At 53.2% G+C, this 24,117-nt stretch overlaps 9 protein-coding genes across 9 annotated transcripts; 3 read left to right on the top strand and 6 right to left on the bottom strand.

The window, feature by feature from the left end:
- Positions 1 to 1,415: 1,415 nt before the first annotated feature.
- BBA_03279 (chromatin assembly protein) lies at positions 1,416 to 4,659 on the bottom strand (the record flags this gene model as incomplete). The annotated part of the gene is made up of 4 exons (XM_008598376.1): positions 1,416 to 4,133; positions 4,298 to 4,316; positions 4,377 to 4,435; positions 4,495 to 4,659. 4 exons carry the CDS (start codon positions 4,657 to 4,659, stop codon positions 1,416 to 1,418), a joined length of 2,961 nt encoding a protein of 986 aa, XP_008596598.1.
- Positions 4,660 to 6,395: 1,736 nt separating this feature from the next.
- Positions 6,396 to 7,301, bottom strand: BBA_03278 (NAD dependent epimerase/dehydratase; the record flags this gene model as incomplete). The annotated part of the gene is made up of 3 exons (XM_008598375.1): positions 6,396 to 6,873; positions 6,953 to 7,056; positions 7,125 to 7,301. The coding sequence occupies 3 exons, from the start codon at positions 7,299 to 7,301 to the stop codon at positions 6,396 to 6,398; spliced, it is 759 nt and encodes a 252-aa protein (XP_008596597.1).
- Positions 7,302 to 7,912: 611 nt separating this feature from the next.
- Positions 7,913 to 9,552, bottom strand: BBA_03277 (glycosyltransferase family 57; the record flags this gene model as incomplete). Its single annotated transcript, XM_008598374.1, has 3 exons — positions 7,913 to 8,574; positions 8,629 to 9,395; positions 9,473 to 9,552. 3 exons carry the CDS (start codon positions 9,550 to 9,552, stop codon positions 7,913 to 7,915), a joined length of 1,509 nt encoding a protein of 502 aa, XP_008596596.1.
- A 635-nt stretch (positions 9,553 to 10,187) lies between these two features.
- BBA_03276 (legume-like lectin family protein) lies at positions 10,188 to 11,574 on the top strand (the record flags this gene model as incomplete). Its single annotated transcript, XM_008598373.1, has 2 exons — positions 10,188 to 10,282; positions 10,374 to 11,574. The coding sequence occupies 2 exons, from the start codon at positions 10,188 to 10,190 to the stop codon at positions 11,572 to 11,574; spliced, it is 1,296 nt and encodes a 431-aa protein (XP_008596595.1).
- A 344-nt stretch (positions 11,575 to 11,918) lies between these two features.
- On the bottom strand, positions 11,919 to 13,686 carry BBA_03275 (metallopeptidase family M24; the record flags this gene model as incomplete). The annotated part of the gene is made up of 4 exons (XM_008598372.1): positions 11,919 to 13,248; positions 13,301 to 13,427; positions 13,490 to 13,542; positions 13,631 to 13,686. The coding sequence occupies 4 exons, from the start codon at positions 13,684 to 13,686 to the stop codon at positions 11,919 to 11,921; spliced, it is 1,566 nt and encodes a 521-aa protein (XP_008596594.1).
- A 1,339-nt stretch (positions 13,687 to 15,025) lies between these two features.
- Positions 15,026 to 15,684, bottom strand: BBA_03274 (uncharacterized protein; the record flags this gene model as incomplete). The annotated part of the gene is made up of 2 exons (XM_008598371.1): positions 15,026 to 15,116; positions 15,197 to 15,684. 2 exons carry the CDS (start codon positions 15,682 to 15,684, stop codon positions 15,026 to 15,028), a joined length of 579 nt encoding a protein of 192 aa, XP_008596593.1.
- A 982-nt stretch (positions 15,685 to 16,666) lies between these two features.
- BBA_03273 (uncharacterized protein) lies at positions 16,667 to 18,292 on the bottom strand (the record flags this gene model as incomplete). Its single annotated transcript, XM_008598370.1, has 2 exons — positions 16,667 to 17,088; positions 17,242 to 18,292. The coding sequence occupies 2 exons, from the start codon at positions 18,290 to 18,292 to the stop codon at positions 16,667 to 16,669; spliced, it is 1,473 nt and encodes a 490-aa protein (XP_008596592.1).
- A 454-nt stretch (positions 18,293 to 18,746) lies between these two features.
- BBA_03272 (Hsp70 family chaperone) lies at positions 18,747 to 20,896 on the top strand (the record flags this gene model as incomplete). The annotated part of the gene is made up of 6 exons (XM_008598369.1): positions 18,747 to 18,801; positions 18,855 to 19,821; positions 19,873 to 19,972; positions 20,036 to 20,380; positions 20,438 to 20,579; positions 20,640 to 20,896. 6 exons carry the CDS (start codon positions 18,747 to 18,749, stop codon positions 20,894 to 20,896), a joined length of 1,866 nt encoding a protein of 621 aa, XP_008596591.1.
- Positions 20,897 to 21,572: 676 nt separating this feature from the next.
- BBA_03271 (TPR domain protein) lies at positions 21,573 to 23,891 on the top strand (the record flags this gene model as incomplete). The annotated part of the gene is made up of 3 exons (XM_008598368.1): positions 21,573 to 22,183; positions 22,240 to 22,938; positions 22,994 to 23,891. 3 exons carry the CDS (start codon positions 21,573 to 21,575, stop codon positions 23,889 to 23,891), a joined length of 2,208 nt encoding a protein of 735 aa, XP_008596590.1.
- Positions 23,892 to 24,117: the final 226 nt, after the last annotated feature.

Genomic DNA, 24,117 nt, shown 5'->3' with positions numbered 1-24,117 from the left:
TATTCGGCCAAGATACGGAGGAACCCCAAGAATGCAATATCCCTCGCGAAACCACCGAAATTGCTTTCTTATTATTCGTCTTATTCAAAGACTTGTAAAAGTCTTGGAATTGAGTCTTTAAAGAAAAAAAAAAACCTGTGTGAATATGAATGGTTTAAAAAGAAAAGCCCGCTACCCCCCCCCTGGGCAAAGCAAAGCCGTCGGTCGGTTGCGCACGTCGAGTGAGTGATCAAGACCACGGCCGAGCAAAGCCTCGGCAAAAACTTCCTAGTTGAGCTTCTTAATCATTTTTAGCGAGCGTTTTTGCCCAGACAGAGTGCCCCAGTGGTTAAGGAATACTTGACATCAGATGGCTTTGGCCGCGCAGGTTCGAACCCTGTCTCCGTCGTTCCGGCGGAGTGTCCGAGTGGTTATGGAGTCTGACTTGAACGTTTCCTGCTCTGTCGATTTCTTTTTTTCTTTTTTGCCCCTGAGTATAGATTATTGTAGAGGTACGGTACTGGCAGGCTCGTTGGAGAATATTTATCCGTATCTAAAAAAAATTCCTGGCAAGTATTTAGGTGGCTAGGTACTACGTATGTTAGTTCGCAGCGCCCACCGCCGCCTCCCCCCCACAGCTTGGCGGTGTTATATAGCTCGGATTCTATCCGGACGTATGTACGGACGTCGCCGATTCACGACGGCTGCAGGGGCAGTGAATGTTGTTGATGAATTGATGGCTTGGTGTTTGCCGTGCCTTATTAAGAGTCCATGACAAGCCTTTTGGCGCCCGCCCTGTCGTTGCCCAGGCTCAACAGACAGACAAATGTCAGCACCCTCAACTACCCGGCTTATTTCCCATGTATATACTCAATAACAGCTCAGCTTTTGTGCCGGAAAAAAAACCCAACGGCCTTTTTTTGTGAAGATGAGCAAAGACTAGTGCTGTGCACAAGAGTCCGACGCTTACGCTATCTTCACATGACTGGACTGGAGGTCTGGGATTGACCAAGGACCCTCGGCCAAAGAATATTGATAGGAAACGCTTCATACCACCGACTAGCCACGCTGCCTTTCTAAATGCGCAACGTGTGACCACGCGCACATCCATCAAACGCTACTCGGGACCTGACAGCATCATAAAATCAACGCCTTGCATGCGAGCCGTCTATTGGATATCCTAAAAACACTCTGTGCTATTCAGAATGATGTATAATACATGATTTCTTTCTCATTTTCAGCAAGAAACAAAACAGGCCGCACTGGCATCACCTCCCGACGCCAACTTTTTAACGTGCCAACCAAGGACCGCTTCTATAACCCGCCGAAAACACCCGCAAATTCAATCATGCGTACCTGTCTCAAACAAGATCCACCAACAAGAACAAAAGTGCACACAGAATCTCACAAGGATATACACACTGCTACCTGCCTTGTCAGCGTCGGCTCCTCTTGGCGGCTCTCGGCGGCGGTACGGGTGGCACCTCCATCGCCTCCCTCTTCTTGGTCTGCTTGCGCAGACGAGGCGGCGGCGGCGGATCTGCGTGCAAGTGACCAAGCTCTTCCAGCGCCATGCTATTCTCCCACCGCAGGCATCGATAGTTGCGCGGCTCCGGCGTCTTATCTCGGATCCGCGAGCTGCTGCGCTTCGTCGGCGCCGATTCTTCTCTGCCTGCCTCTTCCTCCGCGACTTTGGTCAGGTACTGCTGGCGCTTTTCCATGTGCTCCGCAATCTTGTCTCTGAACGTGACCAGCTCCTTTCGAAGACGCAGCTCGTTGAACCCTCGCGGATCTAGCCAGTAAATCAGCTGATCCAAGCTCTTCGCATCGGCAATGTAGGCCCATTGGTGAGCGCTCTCCAGGCTCGTACCGCCTTCCTCCTTGTTCTTGCGCTCTCGAATTGTCATGTTGAATTTGGCTTTGTACTCTTTTTCGAGGTCCGGCGGTACGTCGATGTAGCCTTCGCGCTCCAGCTCGTCAGGCCCCTGAATCCACAAGCGTCCATTCGCGTAGCCGGCCTTAGCAGTTGAGCTAGTTGGCAGCCCACCATAGGGCATGCCATTGCGCTCAAACCAGTAATATCGATTCCAGAAACGATCCCTGCCCAGAACACGTGTGCGTGGGCAGTCTGCCTCGCGGAGGTCATTCTCAATCGTTGCCACTTCTGCCTCGCATTCCTTGATAAAATCTTCTTTCTTTTGAATCTCCTTAAGCAGCTTGGTGAACTGCTTCGACTGGTGAGACGCCTTGGCAGCTTCTTTCTGTACCTTTTCTTTGGCCTTGCGCGCTGCCTCCTGCTCTTCTCGCTTCTTGCGCTTGTCAACGACCTGACGACCTTGGCGCTTTTTCTGCGACTTGTCGTCGTGACTGGGCTCAGCTTCGTCGTCGCCTTCTTTTTCGGTTATTGTGTCGTCAGCCCCGTTCATGCTCTGATCTCCATTCTCCTTGCCCTGTTCCTCTGCGGGCGGGTTCTCGGGAAGTAGAGCCTTGCGCTGTTCGTTAAGTTGGCGGAGCTCCTCCGTTGCTTGCTTGCGCTGGCGCTGCCACTCAACCCTGTCCTTGCGATACTTGGTCATGGTATCGTTGCAGTCTTCCATGTAGCCGCGCACAGCCTTGGTCTCCATGGTCAACATGCACAAAATCTGCAAGATCTGTACTCTCGTATTGACATTGAGCTCGGCATACTTTTGGCGCGCAGCATCTTGCGTAGGGTCTGTATCGGCAGGAATAATCTGCAAGAGCAGGTCCTGATATAGCTGCTGGTTCTTCTCGCCCTTTGACAGCTGATGTAACAGGCCGACAACGATGCGCTCCCAGCCGCCATTGGTAAAATCTCGTTTCCGAATATGCTCCACCCAGTCGAATTCCTTCATCATTTCTTCGGCGCGCGTCTTGGACTCGATCTCGGCCTTGAGAGTTTCTTCCTCGGCAGCGGCAGCTTCGGCAGCTATCCGCTCGGCTTCTTGCTTGGCTAGACTGCTGCGCGTAGCTCGTTTGACGGGCTTCTCTTCGGGCTCTTCCTCTTCCTCTTCCTCCTCTTCTTCCTGGTCGTTTTCTTCGTTTTCGCCATCCTCGTCATCACTGTCGTCCTCTTCGATTTCGGGCAATGTGATGCGAACTTTACCGCCATCTTGCTCAGAGTCTACCAAAATCTTGAGTACTGAACAGTGGATTTCGTGAAAAAGTTGTACAGCGGTGCGTTCAGAAGCGACAGACATGGCTTCGACAAAGTCATCAAAGGTAAAAGAGTCAAGCTTGAAGATTTCGCAGTACACATTGAGAGTATCCCAAGTCTCCAGCAGTGGGCCAACAGACTTCATTTCCACGTATTCCCTTAGCGGGTCATCGTTGCCCTCGTTTGAGGGTGCATCGCTGCACATAAATTTAACTGCCGGCCGTTGAAGCTCGGTGCTGGGCTCGAGCTGCAAGTCTTCGATGGGATATTTTGGTGGAGGAGGTGGAGGTGGAGGAGAGGGTTCGCTTTTGATGCCAGGCTCCGCGCTGCCATTGACAATCCCAGCTGGCCACTTGAGTCCCTTACCAGGTGGAGGCTTGGGCTTGATGCTCTTGGCCGGCTTCAGTTCAGGTAGTCGTGCTGGCTGGGATGCGGCATGGCCATTAATATCGGATGAGCGCTTCTGGGCTTGAAGCTGCTTGCGCTCCTGGAGTTTGGTGTCGTAGCGCAGATGGGGAGGTATCCGGGTGTCGATATGGTACTGCGCAGCATATTCCTGCTTCACGAGCCAGGGCGCACCGGTCCATGCTTCGCGCATCACAGTCTTCTTGAGGAAGGCGCGTAGCATGGCTTTGGTGAACACGCCCCGATCGCGTGAGATGTTCTCTTCGGTGACGATGACTTCATGGTCGGTGCGGTGGGCGTCAACCAAGTATCTCGTCGAGGGTTTCGTGCGTGTCCCGTCGGCTAAAAGGCGCTCGCCAAAGGTTGTCTTGTCGCGGACGAGGCCATGGGTTCGCTCACCGCCTTGGCCCGTAATGGTGACCTCCTCGCCGGGATAGTAATCTTGTTTGAATTCGTCATAGATTGTGTCGACGAGATTATCGAGTCGCGAGACGATTTGGAACTGCACTCTGCGGAGAATGGGGCCTTTGAGTGCTTCGGGGAACGATTCTTCGACTTCGCGTGCGCCGGCGAGCTAGAGACGGGTTAGAAACGGACACGATTCGTTTTTGGCTATACCAACTTCGCTTTCGTGTGCTTCGAAAAATGTGAGGCCTGAATGACCCGTTATTTGATCATTGAAGCGACGCTGTATATATTAGTGGCGGGTCTGTGTCGTCGGCAGGATGCGCGCTGTACCTGCTTATAGAAGTCCATGCTAGACGGTGTTAGCGTGATTCAACGATGCTTTCAGACCATTGGGTGTTTCTGTGCTCACCGATTCAAATAATCTTCATACGTGGCGAATATTTCACCCGTCTGGGGAATGTGCCAGACCTGCGTCGCGTCAGTTGTCGTACGAAACATGCATGTGTGACCATGGTATCAAGCAATACCTCTGCATCTTCATCTTCAACCTCTGCCGGAGGAAGGAACTTGACAGGCTTGCGCTTGAACAGGACCTGGAGGAAAGAAAAGTCAGTCGGCCGAGTTGGTGGGCGCGTGGTGTTGTAGGTCTCGAGAGCTCGCATGAACACGGTCGTGTTCGGAGTGCGTACCATGGTGTCAATCACCCACGGCGGCCGAGTCGCGCCTATACGTGCGCAGAGCAGACGGCGAGGTGCAAGTTGCTTAGACTGCAATGAATCTTGTTGTTGGAAGCGCGTCTTGCGGGAGCGTAATGGCCACAGCCTCAAGTGCCGTGCAGAGGGGGGGCGACGTCAGGGTTGTAACGCGCCGGAGAAGAGCGAGAGTAGCCGGTGCCGCTGGTCGGTGGACGTTGGCGCGCGCTCTGTGTCGTCAAGTCGGACGAGGCAAGTAAAGCAAAGATGTATATAAGCAAGAGTGCGGTCTCTGGTGGGACAGATTGATCGAGCTGCGGCGTTTTCGATTATGTAGGAATGAAAAAGAGTAAAAAGGTCAGGTGGAGACTTTTTTTTGGCTGTGTAGTGGTGTTGTCGTCGGTCGGGGGGCGAGCAGGAGGAAGAAGGTGGATTTTGGCTGGCCCTTTTGGTGGCCCTGGTGGGAGCGTGCGAGACACGGCAGACTACACGACGCACCACGGGTGCGGGTCGATCGAGGTGACCTCACTTACACGACGCGGAGGAGGGTTTGTAGATGAGAGCGATATGTCGGGGTGAAGGGGACATTGGTGATGATGTAGTTGGTATAGTGTTGATGATGGTGATGGTGAGGAGGAGAAAATAGAGCCAACTGGGAGGGGGAAAAGGAAGAAAACGCAAGCGACGGCAAAAGACTGTCGTTGATTTTAATTTTCTGGGCGGGCAGCTGGCAACACAAATACCTAGCCTGGCAGCTGGCGGGCGGCGCGTAGAGACCAAACGGGGCGGCAGAAGAGGTATCGTTACAGGCAAAAATGGTGCAATGGTACTTGCAGTCCATGGTAGATTAGTTTTGACGAGTGACAAAGCCGGCCTCGCCAGGAAGGGAAACTTGCACTAAGTTTTGTGGGGGCCGAAACTGCCAGGTACCCAGGGGGTGTGCCTCCGTCGACGACTGGTCTGAGTTGTGGTGTATTGCTGTACGAAAACTCCATTAGAAAATGAAATAAAAATTGCGACACGCTCCTTCGGTCATTCTTATAACTTAGAAGCTCAAAGATCTGGACTGCAGCCCACCGACGCGTCGTTATCCTGCCCGCCTCTCTCTTCCTCTGCCGCCCTCCCAATCCCCCAGGTACGACAAAGGTACTTATAACCCGGCCCACCCGGCTGCGCCGGGGCCAACCCCGTTCCCTCTCACTGCCCGTTGCACCACCTCGACGCTGCCTCGCCATGATATTGCCTCTTTGCACCGCGACACGCGCTGCCGTTATGCTCTTATTTGGGCTCATTCTGTTCGCAATCTGAAGGAGAATTGAGACGACTATACTATTGCCTTTTTACCGATACAATATCCCGCTCACTTCTGCCTCTGCACCTCCCATCTTGTTCCGTCATCTCCGCCAACACCAGACTTGGCCGCTGGAGCCCGGCAGGGCTGGTCTTTAGCGGCCCCTCACGGCAATACTTTTCGAGTTTCTAGACCGGGAAATTTCATTCATCAAGAAACTCACTCACGATCAAAAAGTCTTTGCTGCTACCGGATCTCGTGTCTTTGATTCAGAGTATCGCATTCAATTCCATCGAGGGACTATAACCGTCTCCCAACAGCAACATGGCCACCGTGATTGAAAACGAGACGCGTATTTACCGAAAGAAATAGTCCATTTCGTATACGTTGGCTATTCTGATAAGTTTGTGAAACGGAGCTCCTATTCCCCAAACCTATCCTCTCCTTAGACAAACACGGGCCACTTGAACCCCGATCTCTTCGCCGCCGCTCCAGCGACAACCGCCATCAGCGCCGTATACGCCGCCACGTCCAGAAGCCGCTTTCCCTGCGCGAAAAGTAGCCGGTAGTTGATTCCATGATACATATCTATAAATGCCATGCTACTGTTGAGGTGCGGCGTCTCCTCGGCCACCAGATTGTCGGGCACCTCGCGACCCAGGAACGCGCACAGCGGCGTCCACCCCTCCCGCACGTGGTACTCGAGGAGCTTTCCGGGCGGAGCGAGAGCCCGCACTCGGGCATTGTGCTCCTCGTAGACGCGCCGCCCATTGCTGACGAAATCGCCTTGGAACAGCATTCGATCGATCGTCTGGAACATGGGCTTCACCCACCGCGTAGGCATCAGCAGCAACCAGTCCATCATCGAGACAAATGGAGTAAGAGGGCTGTCTTGGATGGGACGGATAGTTCTTGAGTAGGAGCTGTCGTGAATCGTCAGCAAAGAGACGCCGAGTGGCCATGTACTATGCGGGTCCTTGTTGCAATAGGGGGAAGACGTACGCAAACCAGCTTTCCGTATCTCGCACAGTCAAAATAATTTTGGCATCAGGATACGCTTCAATGAGTTCTTCGGCAAAGTAGGCCGCCGGCATGTCCAAAACAGCCTAAGAAACCGGGCAGTCAGTAAAAGTTCACGAGGCCTTAGAAGCGGGGGTATTTGCCAGCAACTAACCTGACAATCACCCAAGATGCGGTCTAGATCCTCGCGCGTCACTCTCCCACCGGCCGCTTTCTTCTTGAGTAGATTATACCACAACTTACAATCGTTCAACCTGGTCGTAATGGCGCTCACGGTGTGGTACACCTCCCAATAGCCCAGTGTACGAAGCGACTCGCGCAGTGCTGTCATGATTCTTCTTCAGCTATGCTCATTTTCTGCCAAGTTCATGACAGCCAACAGGAGGGGTATTAACATACATACGGTTCCTGTACGGCCCATTCCCAGGCACAAAACCTTCATCGGAACCGTTCGAGTCGTCGGCGCGAAGGCTATCGCTTTGGAGTCTAGAGCCGCCATGGTGTACCTGTCACTGTCAGCGCCTGATACAACACGGGAGGTTGTCAATCATAAACATACAGCTAATTCTTGGGGGAAACTCTAAGATTAGTCTTGAGCTGACACAGGTTTGAAGGAGGAGAAATCATCCGCGGGGTTCGTGTCACGTACATGTATGCATGCCGGAGGGCGCGGCGCTTTGCTGCATCTCTCGTCATATATTGCCTACATGCAAACAAGGTATCACAGAAACGAAATATGTCAATTGCAGTGATCCGCTCGGAATTGCTCAGGGTCCACCACTGTGCAACCCGAAACTCGTCACACCAGAATAGTACACTCATCTCACTGCTACCACGAGATGGTAAAGGAAACCTCAACCACGGCAAAAGTTTCGAGAAAAGTCCAGAAAATCGCTTTTGTGAAATTGCTCTAGTGATTCTATAGCTTATAAATGACAGATGTTATGATGTAAAGTACACGACCATGTAGGCCACCCAGCTTCCCACCACGCCCACTGCCGTGTAAACGCTGGTCAGCATTAGCGGAAGAAACTCAAGGCGCTGGCCAAAGACGAGCTGGTGTACGAGCGATGTGTAGACGACGAGCGGGATACATAGCGCAATATACAGCGTGTTGAAGCGGTCGAGCAGGAAGGTGCGCGGCTTGCTGGATGCTGGCGTCAGCCTGTCAAAGGCTGTGAGGAAGATGACCAGCCACAGCAGCGTGTAGACGGTCTTTATGGGGAATTCGGCTGGCGTGAATAAAAGAGGAAAGAGCGAGACGTGGCCCGCGACGGCTAATGGCCGAAACGTGGAGAGGTGTCGCCTGTCTCGCAGCGCGATCAGACTGAAGGGAATTATCACGAGCAGAATGGCCTTTTCATGTACGTGGTAGCCAAATAAAAAGGAGGCGTATCCGCAGAGTGTTGTCGCGCCGATAAAGTTCTCCCATGTCGGCTGCATAAAGAGCTTAATGAGTGGGAGCGCCTGGAAGAGCAACGTCAGGGCAAAACAGGTGCTGGCGCTGATCTCGGGGAGTACGGCAAAAGAAGTGTCGCCGACCAACCCGCGGGTAACGCTCTGCAGGGCGTCTGCCTTGATGTCGAGGCCGAGCCTTGGGGCAACTAGGCGGGTTAGCGCAGACCGGCAAGCCGCGTGTCTGATTAGCAAATACTCACGGACAATGAGGGCGCGGTCAGCGAAGGAATACAGCGCCCAGACATTTGGGGCCCAGTACGCATGACACAGTCCTCGCGCAAAGGGAAACAGTCGGCTCAGCATCTGCGGCATCTGCTTCAGAGCGGCAAACGGACCCAGCGCGGCCGCCACAATTGCCACAATGCCACCGCCCAGCTTGACGCAGTTGGCGAAGCGGATGCTAAAGATGGACTTGGACGACAAGCAGTAGGCGCGCAGCAAGTAGACAAAATACGCCAGGGCGAGATAGACGTAAATGTGCTTGAAGCAGAGTAGAGTCGCAAACGCCAGGCCGCTGCCGAGCAGCGTGTCCTTGCCGCGGGCCAGCACGAGTGACAGCACGAGGATGCCATACATGAATCCGTTGTACTGAAAGTGGATGTGGTCGATGATGAGTAGACCCGGCGACAGCAGGACGGAGAGGGCGGCGGCCTGCGCGGCGCGGCGCGAGGCCAGCGGCGACGACTCGACAAACAGCTGCAGGGCGTAGGCGAGCAGCAGCTCGGTGACGACGACGGTGGCGCGCTGAAAGTAGACGGTCTGCCAAGTGTCGTGCTCGAGGTTGAAGACGCGCACCATGGCCGGGTCGGCGAGGCGGGCCATGTGCGACATGAGCCACTCAAAGTAGGCAAAGAAGGGCGGGTAGTCGAGCGTCCATTGCGACGTGTCCTCGTAGTACCACTCGGAGAGGGGGAGGCTGTTTGTGATGGCGAGCCAGTTGCGGTGGACTTCAAAATCGGTAGATTTGCTAAATATCAACATGTTAGCAAATTTGTTGAAAGACTTTGCTGAAAGTCTTGACGACTGCCGTCCGGGTCTTCGTACTAGGCGGGGAACAGGAGAATCTTAAAGGCGGCCGCAACCAACGCGCACTGCGTGATGGTCGGGTACGTCGTGTCGGACATGCTGAGTCAAAGAAGAAAGAAGGGGTTTAGGATATGCGTGGCATGGCAGAAATCATTGGATGTGGACAATGCCGAGCCGAGATGCGCGGCGTAAAGCTTGGAAACGGGCAGAGAGCAGCTGTCACCAAGACGAAGCTGGGGATGTTTTTTGTTTGCAGTAATTAGCTTAGTTAGTTAGCGTTAGTTAGCAGCACCTCCACGGCCGGCAGCTTATCGATAGTCCACAACGCGCCGCGATCAGATGCAAGCTCATGTCTCTCTGATGCGCCCTGATTTTCTTCCCTTTTCTATCAACAAACCGGCTGCTTTTCCCTTCAATTGTCAATCTCATCGCAGAGAATTTCTCTCTTTTTTTTTCTCCCTCTGCGCAGCAATTTTCTCCCTCGTTTGTAACTTGTTCCAACCTATCCTGGCGTTGCTTCCCCGCCACTCCACCAACCCCTGTCACCGGCAGCCTCCAAAGTGTCCTCTCCCCGACTTTCAACCTTGAAGAGGGATTGCACCACATTCTCCGTCTCGACATTCAGTACTGACCATTGGGTCCGCTAAAACTGCCGAGTGGAATATTGGTGGAAACTGTATAATACACATCACCTTCCCTCACTGCCACGGAACATACGCAGCATCTCGCCACCATGCGCACTGCCGCCGTGATCCTGGCAGCTCTCGCTGCTGGGCTGGGCCAGGCACAGTATCTCATCAACGAGCTTAGCTTTGGCATAAATTCCAAGTCCGTTCTTCTATCCCTCAACCTGGCTTGATTGCCGACACCTAACTCCCTCATCCCGATTTCGCCTCACATCCACTAACGACCATCATAGAATCAGCCATGACGAGTCCCCCGGTACTATCCCGCACTATCACGTCAACGGGCAGCCCAACCGTCCCGATGTGCTGTCCAACAGGGTCATCCTGACGCCCATGGGCATTGGGAACCAACGCGCCTCCATATGGGGCGAGCGTACGCTGCAGCGGAGCGACTGGGTTGCCGACATTGACTTTCGCGCCAACGGCCCCGAGCGCGCCTCGGGCAACCTCAACATCTGGCTTGCCAAGGACGGCCGCACCACCATCCAGGAGAACAGCGTCTACACCGTCGGTCGCTTCGAGGGTCTCGTCCTCGTCATTGACCAGTACGGCGGCTCTGGCGGCATGCTCCGCGGCTTTCTCAATGACGGCAGCAAGGACTACGCCCACCAGGGCAACATTGACGCCCTCGCCTTTGGCCACTGCCAGCTCACCTACCGCAATCTGGGCCGGCCGTCGCAGATCAAAATTCACCATGCGAACGGCAACTTCAAGGTCGATATTGACGGCCGCAAGTGCTTCGAGAGCGACAAGATTGTTATTCCCCAGGGCTACACTTTTGGCGTCACCGCCGCGACGCCCGAGAATCCCGACTCCTTTGAGGTCTTCAAGCTCACCGTCATGAGCGAGACCGTCGACCCTCGTCACTCCCAGCAGCAGCAGGGCCAGGGCAACAATAACCAAAATAGCAATCAGCAAGCGATGCCCGGTGGCTACGAGAATCCCGCCGATGCCTTCAAAAAGATCTTCCCCGACGAGAGCGCCGACACCTTCCAGACGTCGGCGCAGCAGTTTGCCGACCTGCACAACCGGCTGCAGTCGACATACCACCAGCTGGCCGCCGTCTACCGGTCGGTAACGGAGCATCACGCCGTCGATGAGCAGCGCCACAGGGAAGTCCAGGACATGGTGCGCAACATCCGCGCCGACCTCCAGCGCCTGGACAAGGTCGACAGCCTCCAGCGCACCGTCGAGGCCCTCCAGCGCGACGTCAGCGGCCTGCGCGACGCCCTCGACCGCCGCATCAGCTCCCACGAGACGAGCTTCCGCGGCGCCCTCACCGACCACCACCGTCTACTCTCCGAGCGCATGGCCGACAGCATTCCCGGTCACGGCAAGCTCATCTTTATCATTGTTGGCACACAGATTCTTTTCGCGGGCATCTACATTTTGTACAAGCGGCGCAAGATGGCTGGACCCAAAAAGTATCTGTAGGATAAACAGTGAGCGAGAAAGAGAAAGTAAGGTGTACACAACTGTGTGTGGATCTATTTTATGCGCAAGGAAAGTGGTACTTTTTTATCGTCTGGCGTCATTTGTTATGTTCAGTGTCTATCGAAGCAAAGTCGGGAATCGAAGTGACTCGAGATGGGAAGAGACCGGGGCGGTTGCCACGCCGTGTACATTTTTAGGGTCTAGAGAGTAAACGCGAAGGAGGCTATAAATTGTATACAAGTTACTGCTCATTGGTATATATATACTGTACGCTCAGCTATCTAATAGCCACCTGATCATTTCCACAAAATGCCGCTCGTCATTATAAACTAGAAGCCCCATGTTTAGTTGCGAGGCTTGGATCCATCGCGGCCATTAATCACGTCCAGCAGCTCTTGGCCCTTGGGCGCCGTCGTCAGATTCTCGTAGCCATTCTCCGTCACCAAGATGCAGTCCTCGGTGCGGCTTCCACCCACAGGGTAGTATCTCTCAACGACGTCCCACTCAATGAGCCTCGAGTGGACGGGGTCATTGCGGAAGAAGCCCTCTAGGTACTCACGATTAAAGTACAGGCCCGGCTCAATGGTGAGAATCATGCCTGCGCGCAGGACTGTGCGCTGTTTCTCCGCCGCCGTCGCGCTGAGGCTGTTCATGGCGAGGAGATTCTCCGGCGTCACCATAGTGCGCTTGCCGCGCTTGAATGCCCTGACCACCGACTCGGCGGCGCGCGACATCAAGAGGGGTACGTCACCGTCAACATCGTGTACCTCGAGACCGACGTGGTGGCCGAGACCGTGTGTGAAGAAGGCAGACACGGTGCCGGCGGCAATGAGCTCCTCGCGGGTGCCACGCAGGATCCCGAGCTTAAGAAGGCCGTCGACGGCAACATGGCCGGCGTGCTGGTGAATTTCATAGTAGAGCTTGCCCGGCTTCATGAGCGCAATGCATTCGTTTTGCATGCGTGCGACAACGTCATTGATGGCGGCCGCGCGAGGAGAAAACGACCCAGAAATGGGGAGGGTGCGGGTTATGTCGCTGGCGTAGCAGCGGTACTCGCATCCCGCGTCGAGGACAATGGTGGCGTTGCCCTTGAGCGGCGCATTGTTGGCGCCGTAGTGCAGGGTCGCGCCGTTGGCGCCGGCGCCGGCAATGACCGGATAGGCCTGGTTGTGCGCGTCGCGGGACGTGCAGACGGCCTCGAAGACGGCCTGCAGCTGGCTCTCATTGTTCATGCGTCGCAGAGACTGGGCGACGCGGCGATGCGCCGCGCTGGAGATGTCGTTGGCGCGACGGACCAGGGCGATTTCGTACCGGTCCTTGACCTCGCGGGCGCGGTTCATGGCCGGCTTGAGGGCCGTGGTATCGATGCGGGGGCCATCGGAGGAGCGGGCGCGGAACGACTGGTGCTGGACGAGCTGGGGCGGGCGCTGGTCGGGGTGCAGGGCGTAGACGGTGCTGGCGGCCGGGAGGCTGGTGATGTAGCCGGCGAGGTCGCTGATGTAGTGCACCTGATCGGCGTCGTACAGACGGGCGGCCTGGGCGGTAGACGGGGTCGACCCGAACCAATGGCTCTTCTTGGGCTCGGTGTAGGGAATCCAGAGGACGAGAGTGTCGGCGCCGATGTCGTAGGTGACTGTGCAGCCCGCATAGTCTGCGCCGGAAAGGTAGTAGAAGCTGCGCGTGTTAAAAGAGATTTCAATATTCAAGTACGATTTATTGAACCTACTATCTATGCTGGCGGAATTTGGGCCCTTGATCAGAGTCGGGAAAGCGGCGCTCCTGCTCACCGACGAGATAGATGATGCCCTTGTCGACGCCCAGCTCCTGGGCTACTTTGCGTGCATGGTTCTTGGCTGAATTGGTCAGTTTGGGCGGGCGCAGTGGGTAGTAAGGTTTCCAAGAAGTTGATATGTACCGGGATATTTTCCGCTCAGAATCTCGTCCAATGATTGCTTCTTGTCGAGAGAGCTGTCATGTGAATTAAGTCAGTCAGTCAGATTGGCATGTCGTCATTGGCAAACCAGTACGACACGCGGGCGCGAAGCACTAAACGTACATGGCGTCGAACTCATCCTCGAGGATGAAGTCGTAGTCAAACTCCCCAGCTTCCATTTTTGCAACGAATTTCCAGCAAGGTCGCGTGCTACAGTGATGGAATTTGAGGATCAAAGGGACAGCTTGTAGGATGGAGAAGGGAGATGTGAAGCTGCAGTCCAGCTTGTCTGAAAATAGTTGCGGGGGAGCGCTGATCCGCCCCCCACAGTCAACCCTCAACGGTATCACGTTGCCATGCGCCTGATTATCTTTGACCTTGTTGAATATTTACCGAAAAAGGCTCACGTCGTTGTAGGCATACTATAGAAGATGGGTGAGCCGGAATTTTCTACATAATGGAAACCGCCCTATGTAATGCAAATCATGACAACCTCCCTCGCTAGTGGTAAAGACTATCGTGGCTGGAAATAGCGGAGTTGCCTGTAAATGGAACCAAACTCTGACTAACTAGGTAGTATATATTTCATATAGAATATTCCGTAGTTGAATAGGTAGATAAATTTCCACAGCTATTATTAATAATCATCGCATCTGTGTACAATGCGAGCACTTCTCTGGTATCTTGGGCTGGCCTGAGGTTTCTGTCTATAATTTATGATACCCCGAGGGTTTACCCTGCCGTTTAAATAGCAGCCTATGTCGACGTGAAGAGAAGTCCAATTTGGTGGACAATTATAAGCCTGTCTACACTGACTGTAGCCCAGCTTATACCCAGGAGGGATGCATTTATGGCCGTTCCCACTACGCATCACATCCTATGCCGATAAAATCTTGCAGCAAAATGAGCTTCTGGAAATGAGACTATCCTCGCCGATTTGACTTCTACTCTATGAGCTCACAGAAGTGGTATTCCATCCATTCATTATCAACTGCACTAGTTCTGCCAAAGGCCGTCGGCCCATCACATTGCACCATTCGATTCTTCAACTTGCGGAAAATATCGTCTATATGCTCTCCCGCACCTGAAAGGTGCAAGATGTGTCCGATAGCGCGGTGTCGAGCGAGGAGGCGTGGCGCTTTGATAGGCTTTTAATACATAGTTTACAATTCGGGCATTAATCACTTGCAAGAAAACGATGTGTTGTTGCACTTATCTAGTACGACACTCAACGCTACATGGCGATTTTTGGCATCGTCAAGAGCGCTCATCTTTTCGAGCATCACTGGTTCACCACGGAGGACGGGTTTGCAAAGTCCAAGTCAATCTTGAAATAAAAGTGACATGTCACGATTGTGACTTGAGCTCATGACAGTGTTCCTAGAAGGCGCCCTTTCTCTCCCACTTGCGCCCCAGGTCGGTGATCCTCTCGCCGATGCCAGCGACACGGTCTCTGTGCTTGTTGCCACTACCCCCGCAGGCGCGTCTGGAAATAAAACCTCAGGAAAATCTGCGTATTCAATCATTTTTGCGCTCGTATTCGGTGGCGTCTCGTGGCGGCTCGAACTCGGCGTCCACGCTCGCGGCCCAGAAGCCATCAAAGGCGGTGCTGCAGGCCATGTTAGATTTCCAAAAAAGCCCCCCTTCTTCTCTTCTCTGATGGCATGTGCATATATAGTCGCAGCATACGTACCTTTTGAATCATGGTCGCTGCTCAATAGCGCAGCAATGTGGTTCACCCGCGCAGTACTGCCGTCCAACATTGCCCACGTCGTCAGTTGTCGCAGGAAATTCAGCTCGGCCAGTACAGCGGCATGGTGGCGGCTCAATAACGGTTCCTGGCGCCGAAACTCTGATGAGGCGCCCCAAACCCACTCGAGTTGACCGTGTAAAGATGTTCTTCTTCCGCGGTTGGCTTCGGGGCGGCATCTTTCTACAATGCACCGTGCTGCCGCCAGGCCGCGATTCGCTTGGTCGATTACGCTATTCAGTCGCTGCAATATCTGGGCGGGAGCCGCTTCGAGGAGTATGAGATGGTCATTGCGCAGAGAAATCAAATCCTGGAGATCTTTGTGGCAGGTTTGTACAAGTTCAAGGCAGATGCGAATCTCGTTTGGGACTCGGCCCGTATCTGTGACGGTGCTGAAAGCTGATCGCAAAGATGCAAAGGCTCTCATTTGAAAGAGCGTCGACAGCGTAAGTTTAGAGGTGCTTTTATTAGCTCTGGAACGAAATCAGGCATTGCTAAATAGTTAGTTCAGTAAGATGTGAGACAGCGTAGTAGGGTGCAGGCGTCCATGTTGGACAGATGGGCCTATCTACACGTACCATTGGCATAAAGTACCAATACTTTGGGTCGAAAACGCCAAATTCGAATGCTGACTATTTCGGGTTACGCCTGCATTAGTATTTATATTCAGGCCGGCTGGCTGCTTTGCACTCCACCCCGCGGAACAGAACTTACAAGGGTTAGAGCCTTGCGCTGCTGCTATTGTCATTGGCAGCAGGGGATAACACGGGGCTAATTGTCCTCTCATTTAATGATCAAGGCGCACCCGTCGCAACTATGTACACCCACTGTAGAACTTGGGCATTCGTCCGCTGATAATAACTTGCCCGGCGGCCGAGATGGAGCGGGGTGGGGGAAGGGTTCCGGGGAAGAGGGGGCTGACAACAATAGTAGACCTCCTGAGCCTTGCAGCGAATAATAGATTATCAGTTATTGCCTGACGCATATTACACATGGCAGTGTGGTTGCGAGGGTATTTTTCTCGTGATTCATGACAGCGCATTACTGGTGATGGGCACATCAAATAACAGACACGACCAAAATAGCACAAAGGAGTCTCAATTCCGCAATGCTCTTTTAGTCGTGGCGTTTTTCTTTGTTATCATGCCTGGTTGCCTGGCACTGGCCCCGGTTCCGTGCATGCCAGCTGTCAACCGAGGATGCTGCTGGCTGGCCGTTATCAGCGCTCATGATTGGGCCATTCCTTGTCGCCCAACGGGTCAGTTCTTTTTGCACAATTCACAACAGGCTGGATACTGGACGCACAAAAGCTGCACATATTAAATTCTTATTAAAACTTGGCCATCATCTGTTAAATCACCGCAATATTACCGTACCCGTCGACATATTGAACTTGGCGACTACCTATATCAAGTAGCCACCATGACAGGCTCAACTAGAATCTGGGGAAACGCGCCAAGAGAAGAGGTTGTGGGGGAAGGAGCCATGTCTCGGTCAACAACCACCTTGCGCAGACCAGCCTCGACCACCACGACTCCTCCTCGCACGGGATCCGGCTCAAAGATGAACGCCCAGTCACATGGATGAGAAAAGAGCATGTAGCCCAGCTTCGCACACTCCTCAATAACCGCCTGCAGATGGTCCACCTGCTGCTGCTGGTGCTGCTTGTCGACAAAGAAGCGCAGAAACGTGTTGAGCGACCTGGCCAGCTCCTGGGCCTGCGCCTCCACCGTTGCATCTCCGGTTGTGGGGAGAGGGGTTCGCTGGCTGCGGGCCGGATGGAGAAGAAAGGCCGACAGCTTGCGCCACTTTCGAAGAGCCAACTCATTTGCTGGGCGAGGTTAGAGTCAACTATTGTCAGCCCGTGAAAGAAGAGAGATTGTGCCAGCCTGTGTCTCGAACTGAGCTGGCTGGTGGTGGTTTGTCCCCAAGCTGGTTGCGGCCGAGGCCCTCGTGCATTGGGGGGGGGGAGACTGATGCTTACCTTGAGGGTCGCCGAGGCGGTCGCTTTCGGCTGGGGGAATAGCTCGTAAAAAGGAGGCGACTGGTGCGGGTAGCATTGACGGGCCTTGAGAAGAGTGTACGTCGATGCTGCTGAACAGGACTCGCATGATGGCATGGCGCAGGCCGACTTGTCGGCTGCGTGGATCAAGGCAAAGCGCAGTAGCGCCCTGAGCATCTAGGGACGCGGCGCTGCTGAACGGAAAACCAAGGTCGGCGAGAGCAGAAGCGGGAGCTCTCTGGTCGCCTGCGATTGGGTGGTGGTGGTAGTAGCTTTCGACATGTTGGTCGATGAGTGCGCCAATCGACTGGGTTTCTTGAGCAACATCTCTGTCCGGTGTGGGCTCGAGTAGGAACTGGCTCAGTTGCATGTCATTGATCGGGGCCCCTTTGCCCGAGGGATACACCTCGAGTTCATCATGTATGGCTGCGTGGTCCAGCGTTTTGCCGCGCTTTGCTGCTTTGCGCCTGAAAAGACAAGATGCAGCAAGGAGGCCAATGACGAGACCGACGAAAGCGCACCCAATCGCAATTCCAGCAACTGCGCCTGTTGAGATTCCCGATGAGGACGGCGAGACAGCCGACGGGGCCTTGGGGGTCGAAGTCGGGCGATTGCTTGTGACGGTCTCTGTATTCGATGTAGTAGTAGTCGTTCCGCCAGAAGTTACCGAGGTGTCAGGTGTCGGTGTAGCTTGTGTCGATGATGGGGTTGAAATTGACGTTGCAGTAGAACTGGCAGCGATGGTTATAGGGCCTGTGAAGCCTGGCGGCCAAGGCGCTGGTATTCCGTTGGCTAGATACTGTCCAAACGTGCCGGTTCCTGTTACAGTCGCGCTGGTTGCTGTCTGGTAAAGATCTCTCGCTATGGGAGTTATGGGGTTGACCACCCCTTTGCCTGCAATGGAAATCGACGTCAGAGTTTTCGGCCAGTCCACCGAAGTGCCGCCCGATTTCAGTATTCCGTATGCCAAATTTGGATCCGGCCCAGCAGCCCCATGAAATATTGAAATTGCAATCTCATAGACGGCAGACATTGTCAATGCATCGACAAAGCTTTGCTTTGCGATCAGTGCGAAGCAGGTGGGCGAGGGGGACGAAGAAGTCTTGTTGTTTTAAGACGTCGAGAGACAGGCGGAGGATTTCATCTGATGGTGTGTTGGGTGTGTATTGTACTTGCAAGGGCATGTGATATGCGTGAGCTATAAATTATAATGCATCAAGAGTGGATGTGCCAACATCCTTTGAAACCCATGTATTCAGCCACACATGCAAGGCGTACTGCAGGTATTGGCAACCAGTAGAGTCGGCACATATTTGCGCTCGGAAAAGAGTAGGCAGATGGAGAACTGTTAGCCGTGAAAAGGTACGTCCGGTGGGCATCTGTTCCGGTGACCGCAACCAGCGCTCCGGTTCTCTCGCGTCCGAGACAGAGTATCGTCAACCTTGAATCCATGCTGTCGGACATTGAGATGCCCAAATCGCTACGAAATGTCTCAACAACCGGACATTGTTGTCTCTATTGACTTTGGCACCACTTTTACGGGTAAGTTTGCAAAAAAAGTCGGTCAATTATTTCCACGTCTCTGATGATTGCAGGTGTTGGATGGAAGGCGCCACGAACACCAATCCAGGTAATCCATGATTGGCCAGGTAGTGGAGATCAAGGAGAGCGTAAAGTCCCAACAAAGCTGATTTACAATGCCGACGGTACGCTCTCATCCTGGGGCTACCTCTGCGCTGATGACGACGACCTTGACTACCAAGCAAACGGTGGCGAGCCTGCTGGCAAAACACGCTGCGAATTCTTCAAAATGTTTGTCGACAGTGAGAACTTGGTAGCTGCCCAGGACCAGGGCGTGGCTCAGGCCCCCAGAACAGTAGAAGAAGCGCGAAAGCACGCCACAGATTACCTCACGCAGGTGTATTACCACATTAAGAGATGCATTGAAGTTCAGGTCGGTCTGGGATCTGTCGCCGGTGGGTGGGCAAACATGGCTGTGAGTTTTCTGTTTAGTGTGCCGACGACGTGGACACGAATGGAAACGATAAACTCCTTCAAGGGCATTATACGAGATGCAGGATTTGGTGTGGAAGGTCCCAAGCATTCCGCACAAGTTGACCTGACAGAGGCCGAGGCGGCTGCGGTAGCGACACTCAAAACGAGTGCGCTTCAGTTTGATCAGGGAAGCCTGTTTCTCACTCTTGATGCTGGCGGCGGAACGACTGACCTTTCACTGATGCGAGTGACATCTACGGATGCAAATCATCCGCAAATGGCGCAGCTGGCCGCGGTCAAGGGTATTGGCATCGGTTCAACACTCATCGACCGCGCTTTCGTCCGACTAGTCGACCAGAGGCTCAACACCTGGCCAGACGTGCGTGACAAGTTGCCGGACAACTGTGCAATGAGAATGGCGCAAGGTCACTATTTCCGGACTGTCAAGCACAAGTTTGGTGAAAAAGTGTATATGCGAGCAAAGTTCAAGATTCAGATGGAAGGGGTCTCACACAACTTTAGTCATGCGGGACTTGGTATTGAGAATGGGCGAATGGTGTTTTCCCTGTAAGCGTGCCAAATCGAACTGATTTGGCGTTGTGCTAATGGGACTTTAAGACCGGAGATTCAGGAGCTGTTTGATGTCCAAATCGACGGAGTTTGGAAGCAGACGACCGAACAGCTAAACTGGCTCAAAGACAACGGCATTTCCGACCAAGTGGCACGTTGCATGAATCTCCTACCCTTTCTTAGATATTCGAGTACTAACAATCGGTCAAAGAAGTTTGTAATTCTCTCAGGAGGGCTGGGAAGCTCGGCCTATGTTCGACAGAGCATTCAGCAGCATCTTGTAAGCTTCCCACATCCAAACGCTACCAATGCAGTGGTTGTACCCTGCCAAGATCCCCAACTCGTCGTCGTTCGCGGCCTCCTACTAGACCACCAACAAAGAATGGAAACGGAAAACTTGTCTGTTCTGGCGACGAGGGTTGCACGTGCTAGCTACGGCATTGTGATGAAGGAAGCGTATTCGCCGGCGAAACATTTCGACGAAGAAGTCATTCGAGATCGGTTTGACCCTCGCCAGCGTTGGGCAGTCAATCAAGTCAAATGGATGATCCGAAAGGTAATGTTGTTTGAGAGCCGTTATGCATTGATTTGATGAATCTAATTCACTGTGCAGGGTGATCTCGTGGACCCGAACAAACCTTTGGTCAACCAGTTTGAGTTTCACCTGGCAGAGCGAGACACGACGCGAATATGGACCGCCGAGGTTGTCATATCTCCAAACGAGCCATCGTTTCTGCCGACCAGTTTAAAGCAGGGTAAGAATAAAGTCTACTTCGACAGATTCGATGCTAAAACTAATCATGCTCCAAATGCAGCTGGCGTCACAAGACTTTGCTCTGTGAGGAGCAACCTGGAGGGGGTCCAGCAGCACCAATTGGTGCTCAAACAGAAACGAGGCACGTGCTTCAGCAAAGGCCACAAGTTTTATATTTGCGAATTCGAGGTGCGCGTGATTGTGGCGCCTGCCGATTTGCAGTTTGAGCTGTGGTTTGGAGGCTACAAATTCTCGGGAAACCATGAGCCGGTAGGTGTCGTGTGGGATGAAGCTGGGGCTCGGGTCAAGGCCGAGTAGGGGAGCGCTACCTGAAGAATACAATTAGTAGCCAATAAAGGATGATAGATACTTATGTTTTCTTGCGGCTGTTTTTGCCATGTTCTTTCGGAGGTGCCGTGCGGTTCACTTTCACCACCTCGCGTTTGCAGCGTGAAGACTGCCACCCACATCTGAGAGTAGCGCATCGGGTAACCACACTTTCAACTTTGTGAACATATTAAAGCCATACATACTATGCCGCTCTGTTGACTATTGTTTCACTTCAATGTAAGGTAGTCCTGGATGCCTTGAGAGCAGGGGAAACAGTGTTTCCAGCGATTGAGCTCTAGCTTTGCAGATTTGAAAATTGATGTCTGCTTTGTTCTTGACAACTAACGGCTTTCTATCAGAGGCCGTCGTTTGATCTCTTTGCGTTTTGTTTGATCAGAGAGCTAGTCAGCAACGCTTACGTACGGCAGAGCTGTGAATCTTGCCGTTTGCTCGCCTCTTCGAATATGCCCCCTCCCGAGCTATCCATGCACTGCGAAAACTTAAAAGCAGCCTTGGCGAACAGTTTGAACTTATTCCAAACAAACTTCATCAACTATCCGAAATGTAGGCTCCTTTGGTGCATTGCTCATTCAGTCCTGTCACGGAGGCGTGCGAGTTCTCGCAAGATGCTCCGGTTGAAGCATTTATGCAGCAAGTAGCGACAATGTATGAGATGACTCAACTTCGAAACGGCCAGCTGGTACATGATCATTCCTCATCAGATTCTATCGTTGCCAGCTTCTCCGCTATGAGAGCAAGCCTGAGCGAGCCACATGCCACTCAGAGAACCTTGGTCTCCACGTCGTTAATGCCACTGCCGTACCCCCCTTCCGACCGCTTCATCGACGAGCTGCGCCCTATTTACATCAAGCAGATGCGTCTAGAAGAACACCACAGGGGCTTCAAGGTCATTGTTCGAGTTTTGACGCCGCCTATACGTTGGAACAACATCATCCTGGTAGTTGCTGAGGATGTGAAGGGCACGGCTGTGACTCTCCGACTATACCATGACCCTTCGGTTGATACTATCTCTCCAGAGGGAGTCATCAAGGTTGAGAGTGTGTTCCTCATCAAGGAACCTTTCTTCAGGTGTGCACCGGACAATTTTTATTCATTGAGGGTCGATCACATCAGTGATATCGTTTGGTTGGAGTCGTTTGGTAGCCACGTACCACACGTATGGAGAACGGCAGTCCCTGACATGAGCAGCGAGACAGTACGAATGCAAGGCAACGAAGCCGTGAGAAAAGGATTCTGGGCTGAAGCATTGCGCTTGTAAGTCTTTTGTCGGCGTCTGATCATGCTCTGGCAGCTAAATGACCGTGTTGCAGGTACACGGATGCCGGCCGATATGCTGTCACGCCTGAGGAAGCACAACTAGCATTTGTCAATCGCTCTCTTGTTAACCTGAAGCTCAACCGTCCGGAGCAAGCCCTTCTCGACGCAACCAAAATGAATGCGCAGATCTCGCCCACGGAAAAGGCAGTCTTCCGTGAAATAAAAGCACTCTACAAGCTCGGCTATTTTGAGCGCTGTCTGGAGCGGCTCAAGTATTTTACGGAGAAGTATCCCACAAATACTGATGCACAGTTGGAGATGAACCGCGTCAATGCAAGACTCCGAGAGAAGATTAACGGAGCCTTTCCATTTGCAAGCATGTACAAACAGGCCAGCCAGGGTTCGCCTCTTATTGATTGCGCCACATTCTCAGAGCCCGTCGAGGTCAGAGAATCTCCCGGGAGAGGGCGTGGCCTATTTATTGTCAATGCTGTTAAAGCAGGTCAGCTTTTGCTCTGCGAAAAGGCGTTTGTGTACAAGCAGCTCGATCTCATTTCTGCTTCCCGCTCAATTCTAAAGGCCCCCAGTGACGAGAAGTGCCCCTTTCCTGGAGGGCAGGTCGGGATCGTCGCGCAACTTAAACAGGGCTTGTATCACAATCCAGAACACTCTCTCCCATTCTTGCAGCTTCATCGAGGAGACTACAAGGCGGTCAACCGCCAGCGCGCAGATGGGAACCCTGTCGTTGATTCGTGAGTCAGGATCGTACAAAATAAACTGACGTGCTCAAAGCTGATTCATATATAGGTTTCTCGTATCCAAGATCGCGTCTCTGAACTGTTTTACGCCGCCGAGGACGTCTCTCGGAGCAATGTCGAAGGCATGGAAGAATAAGGAAAGCGCACACGATGAGAAGGACGACGCCGACTTTATCGGCATCTGGATCAAGGCATCATACGTGAACCACTCTTGTTTTGGAAATTGCCATCGTTCCTTCATCGGCGACATGCTGATTCTGCGTGCGGCCGCTGACATGGAGCCGGGAACGGAGCTCATGTTTGACTACCGCCAGCCTGAGCATAAAGTCAGCTACCGCCCGCCTCAGCCTAAAGAACTGGAAACGTACGATGACGTCCAACAGAGCCTCAAGGACTGGGGTTTTACGTGCGAATGTGTGCTCTGTCGCGCAAGACATGCCACACCCGCAGCGCAGCTGAACAGGCGCAAGCTGCTTTTGAAGAGGCTGCGGGACATTCTTCCTATGCAAGGAGTCATGCCGCTTGCAGAGGGTGAAAAACTTCTCAAGGAGATTGAGGATACCTACACTGCCTCGTATTCCGCGGGAGTACCGCGCCCTGAGTTGTTGTCGCTCTGTGTCTCAATGGCCTCCAAGTATTGCCAGCAAGGTGATCTAAGAAAGTCTGTGAGCTTGCTCCTCCAAGGGTTGTCGGCGTTTGGCTACGACATCAAGGCTGTCTTGCCCACAATTGACAGCGCGGGCTCCGTGTCACCAACCGCTCAGTTCGAGATCAAGAGATGGGGCATGGCGGATGGCAAAGTGGTTGAAGCGCTGGTCTACCTGAGCATGGCCGCCACGGCAATAGCGCCAAGTCTTTCCCGGCGCATTCTATGGTACGCACAGACGGCTTACAGCATGGTAGTCGGAGAAATGGAAACGTTCCGGCAATCTTTCCCCAGGGCCTAATCACCGTCAACCTACCAAGTGGTAGCCTCAACCTTCGCCGCCATCAACGACACTGACTGTGTGGATGAGGGTCACGGCTCGTTTACAGCTGAGGTTTTGGTTTTCGATAATGTTGGTTAGAGGAGCAAGGTGGAAAGCAAAGACAAATTCGGAAAGTGATTAATTGATTAAGAGTTCATGTACCTATTCTAGGATGAGATCATAGCAGACAATTCACAACAGATGC

Source organism: Beauveria bassiana (genome assembly GCF_000280675.1).
Source record: "Beauveria bassiana ARSEF 2860 unplaced genomic scaffold BBA_S00007, whole genome shotgun sequence".
Lineage (NCBI taxonomy): Eukaryota > Fungi > Ascomycota > Sordariomycetes > Hypocreales > Cordycipitaceae > Beauveria > Beauveria bassiana.
Note: the sequence above shows the minus strand (reverse complement) of the source record. Positions and strands in the feature narration are given on the sequence as shown.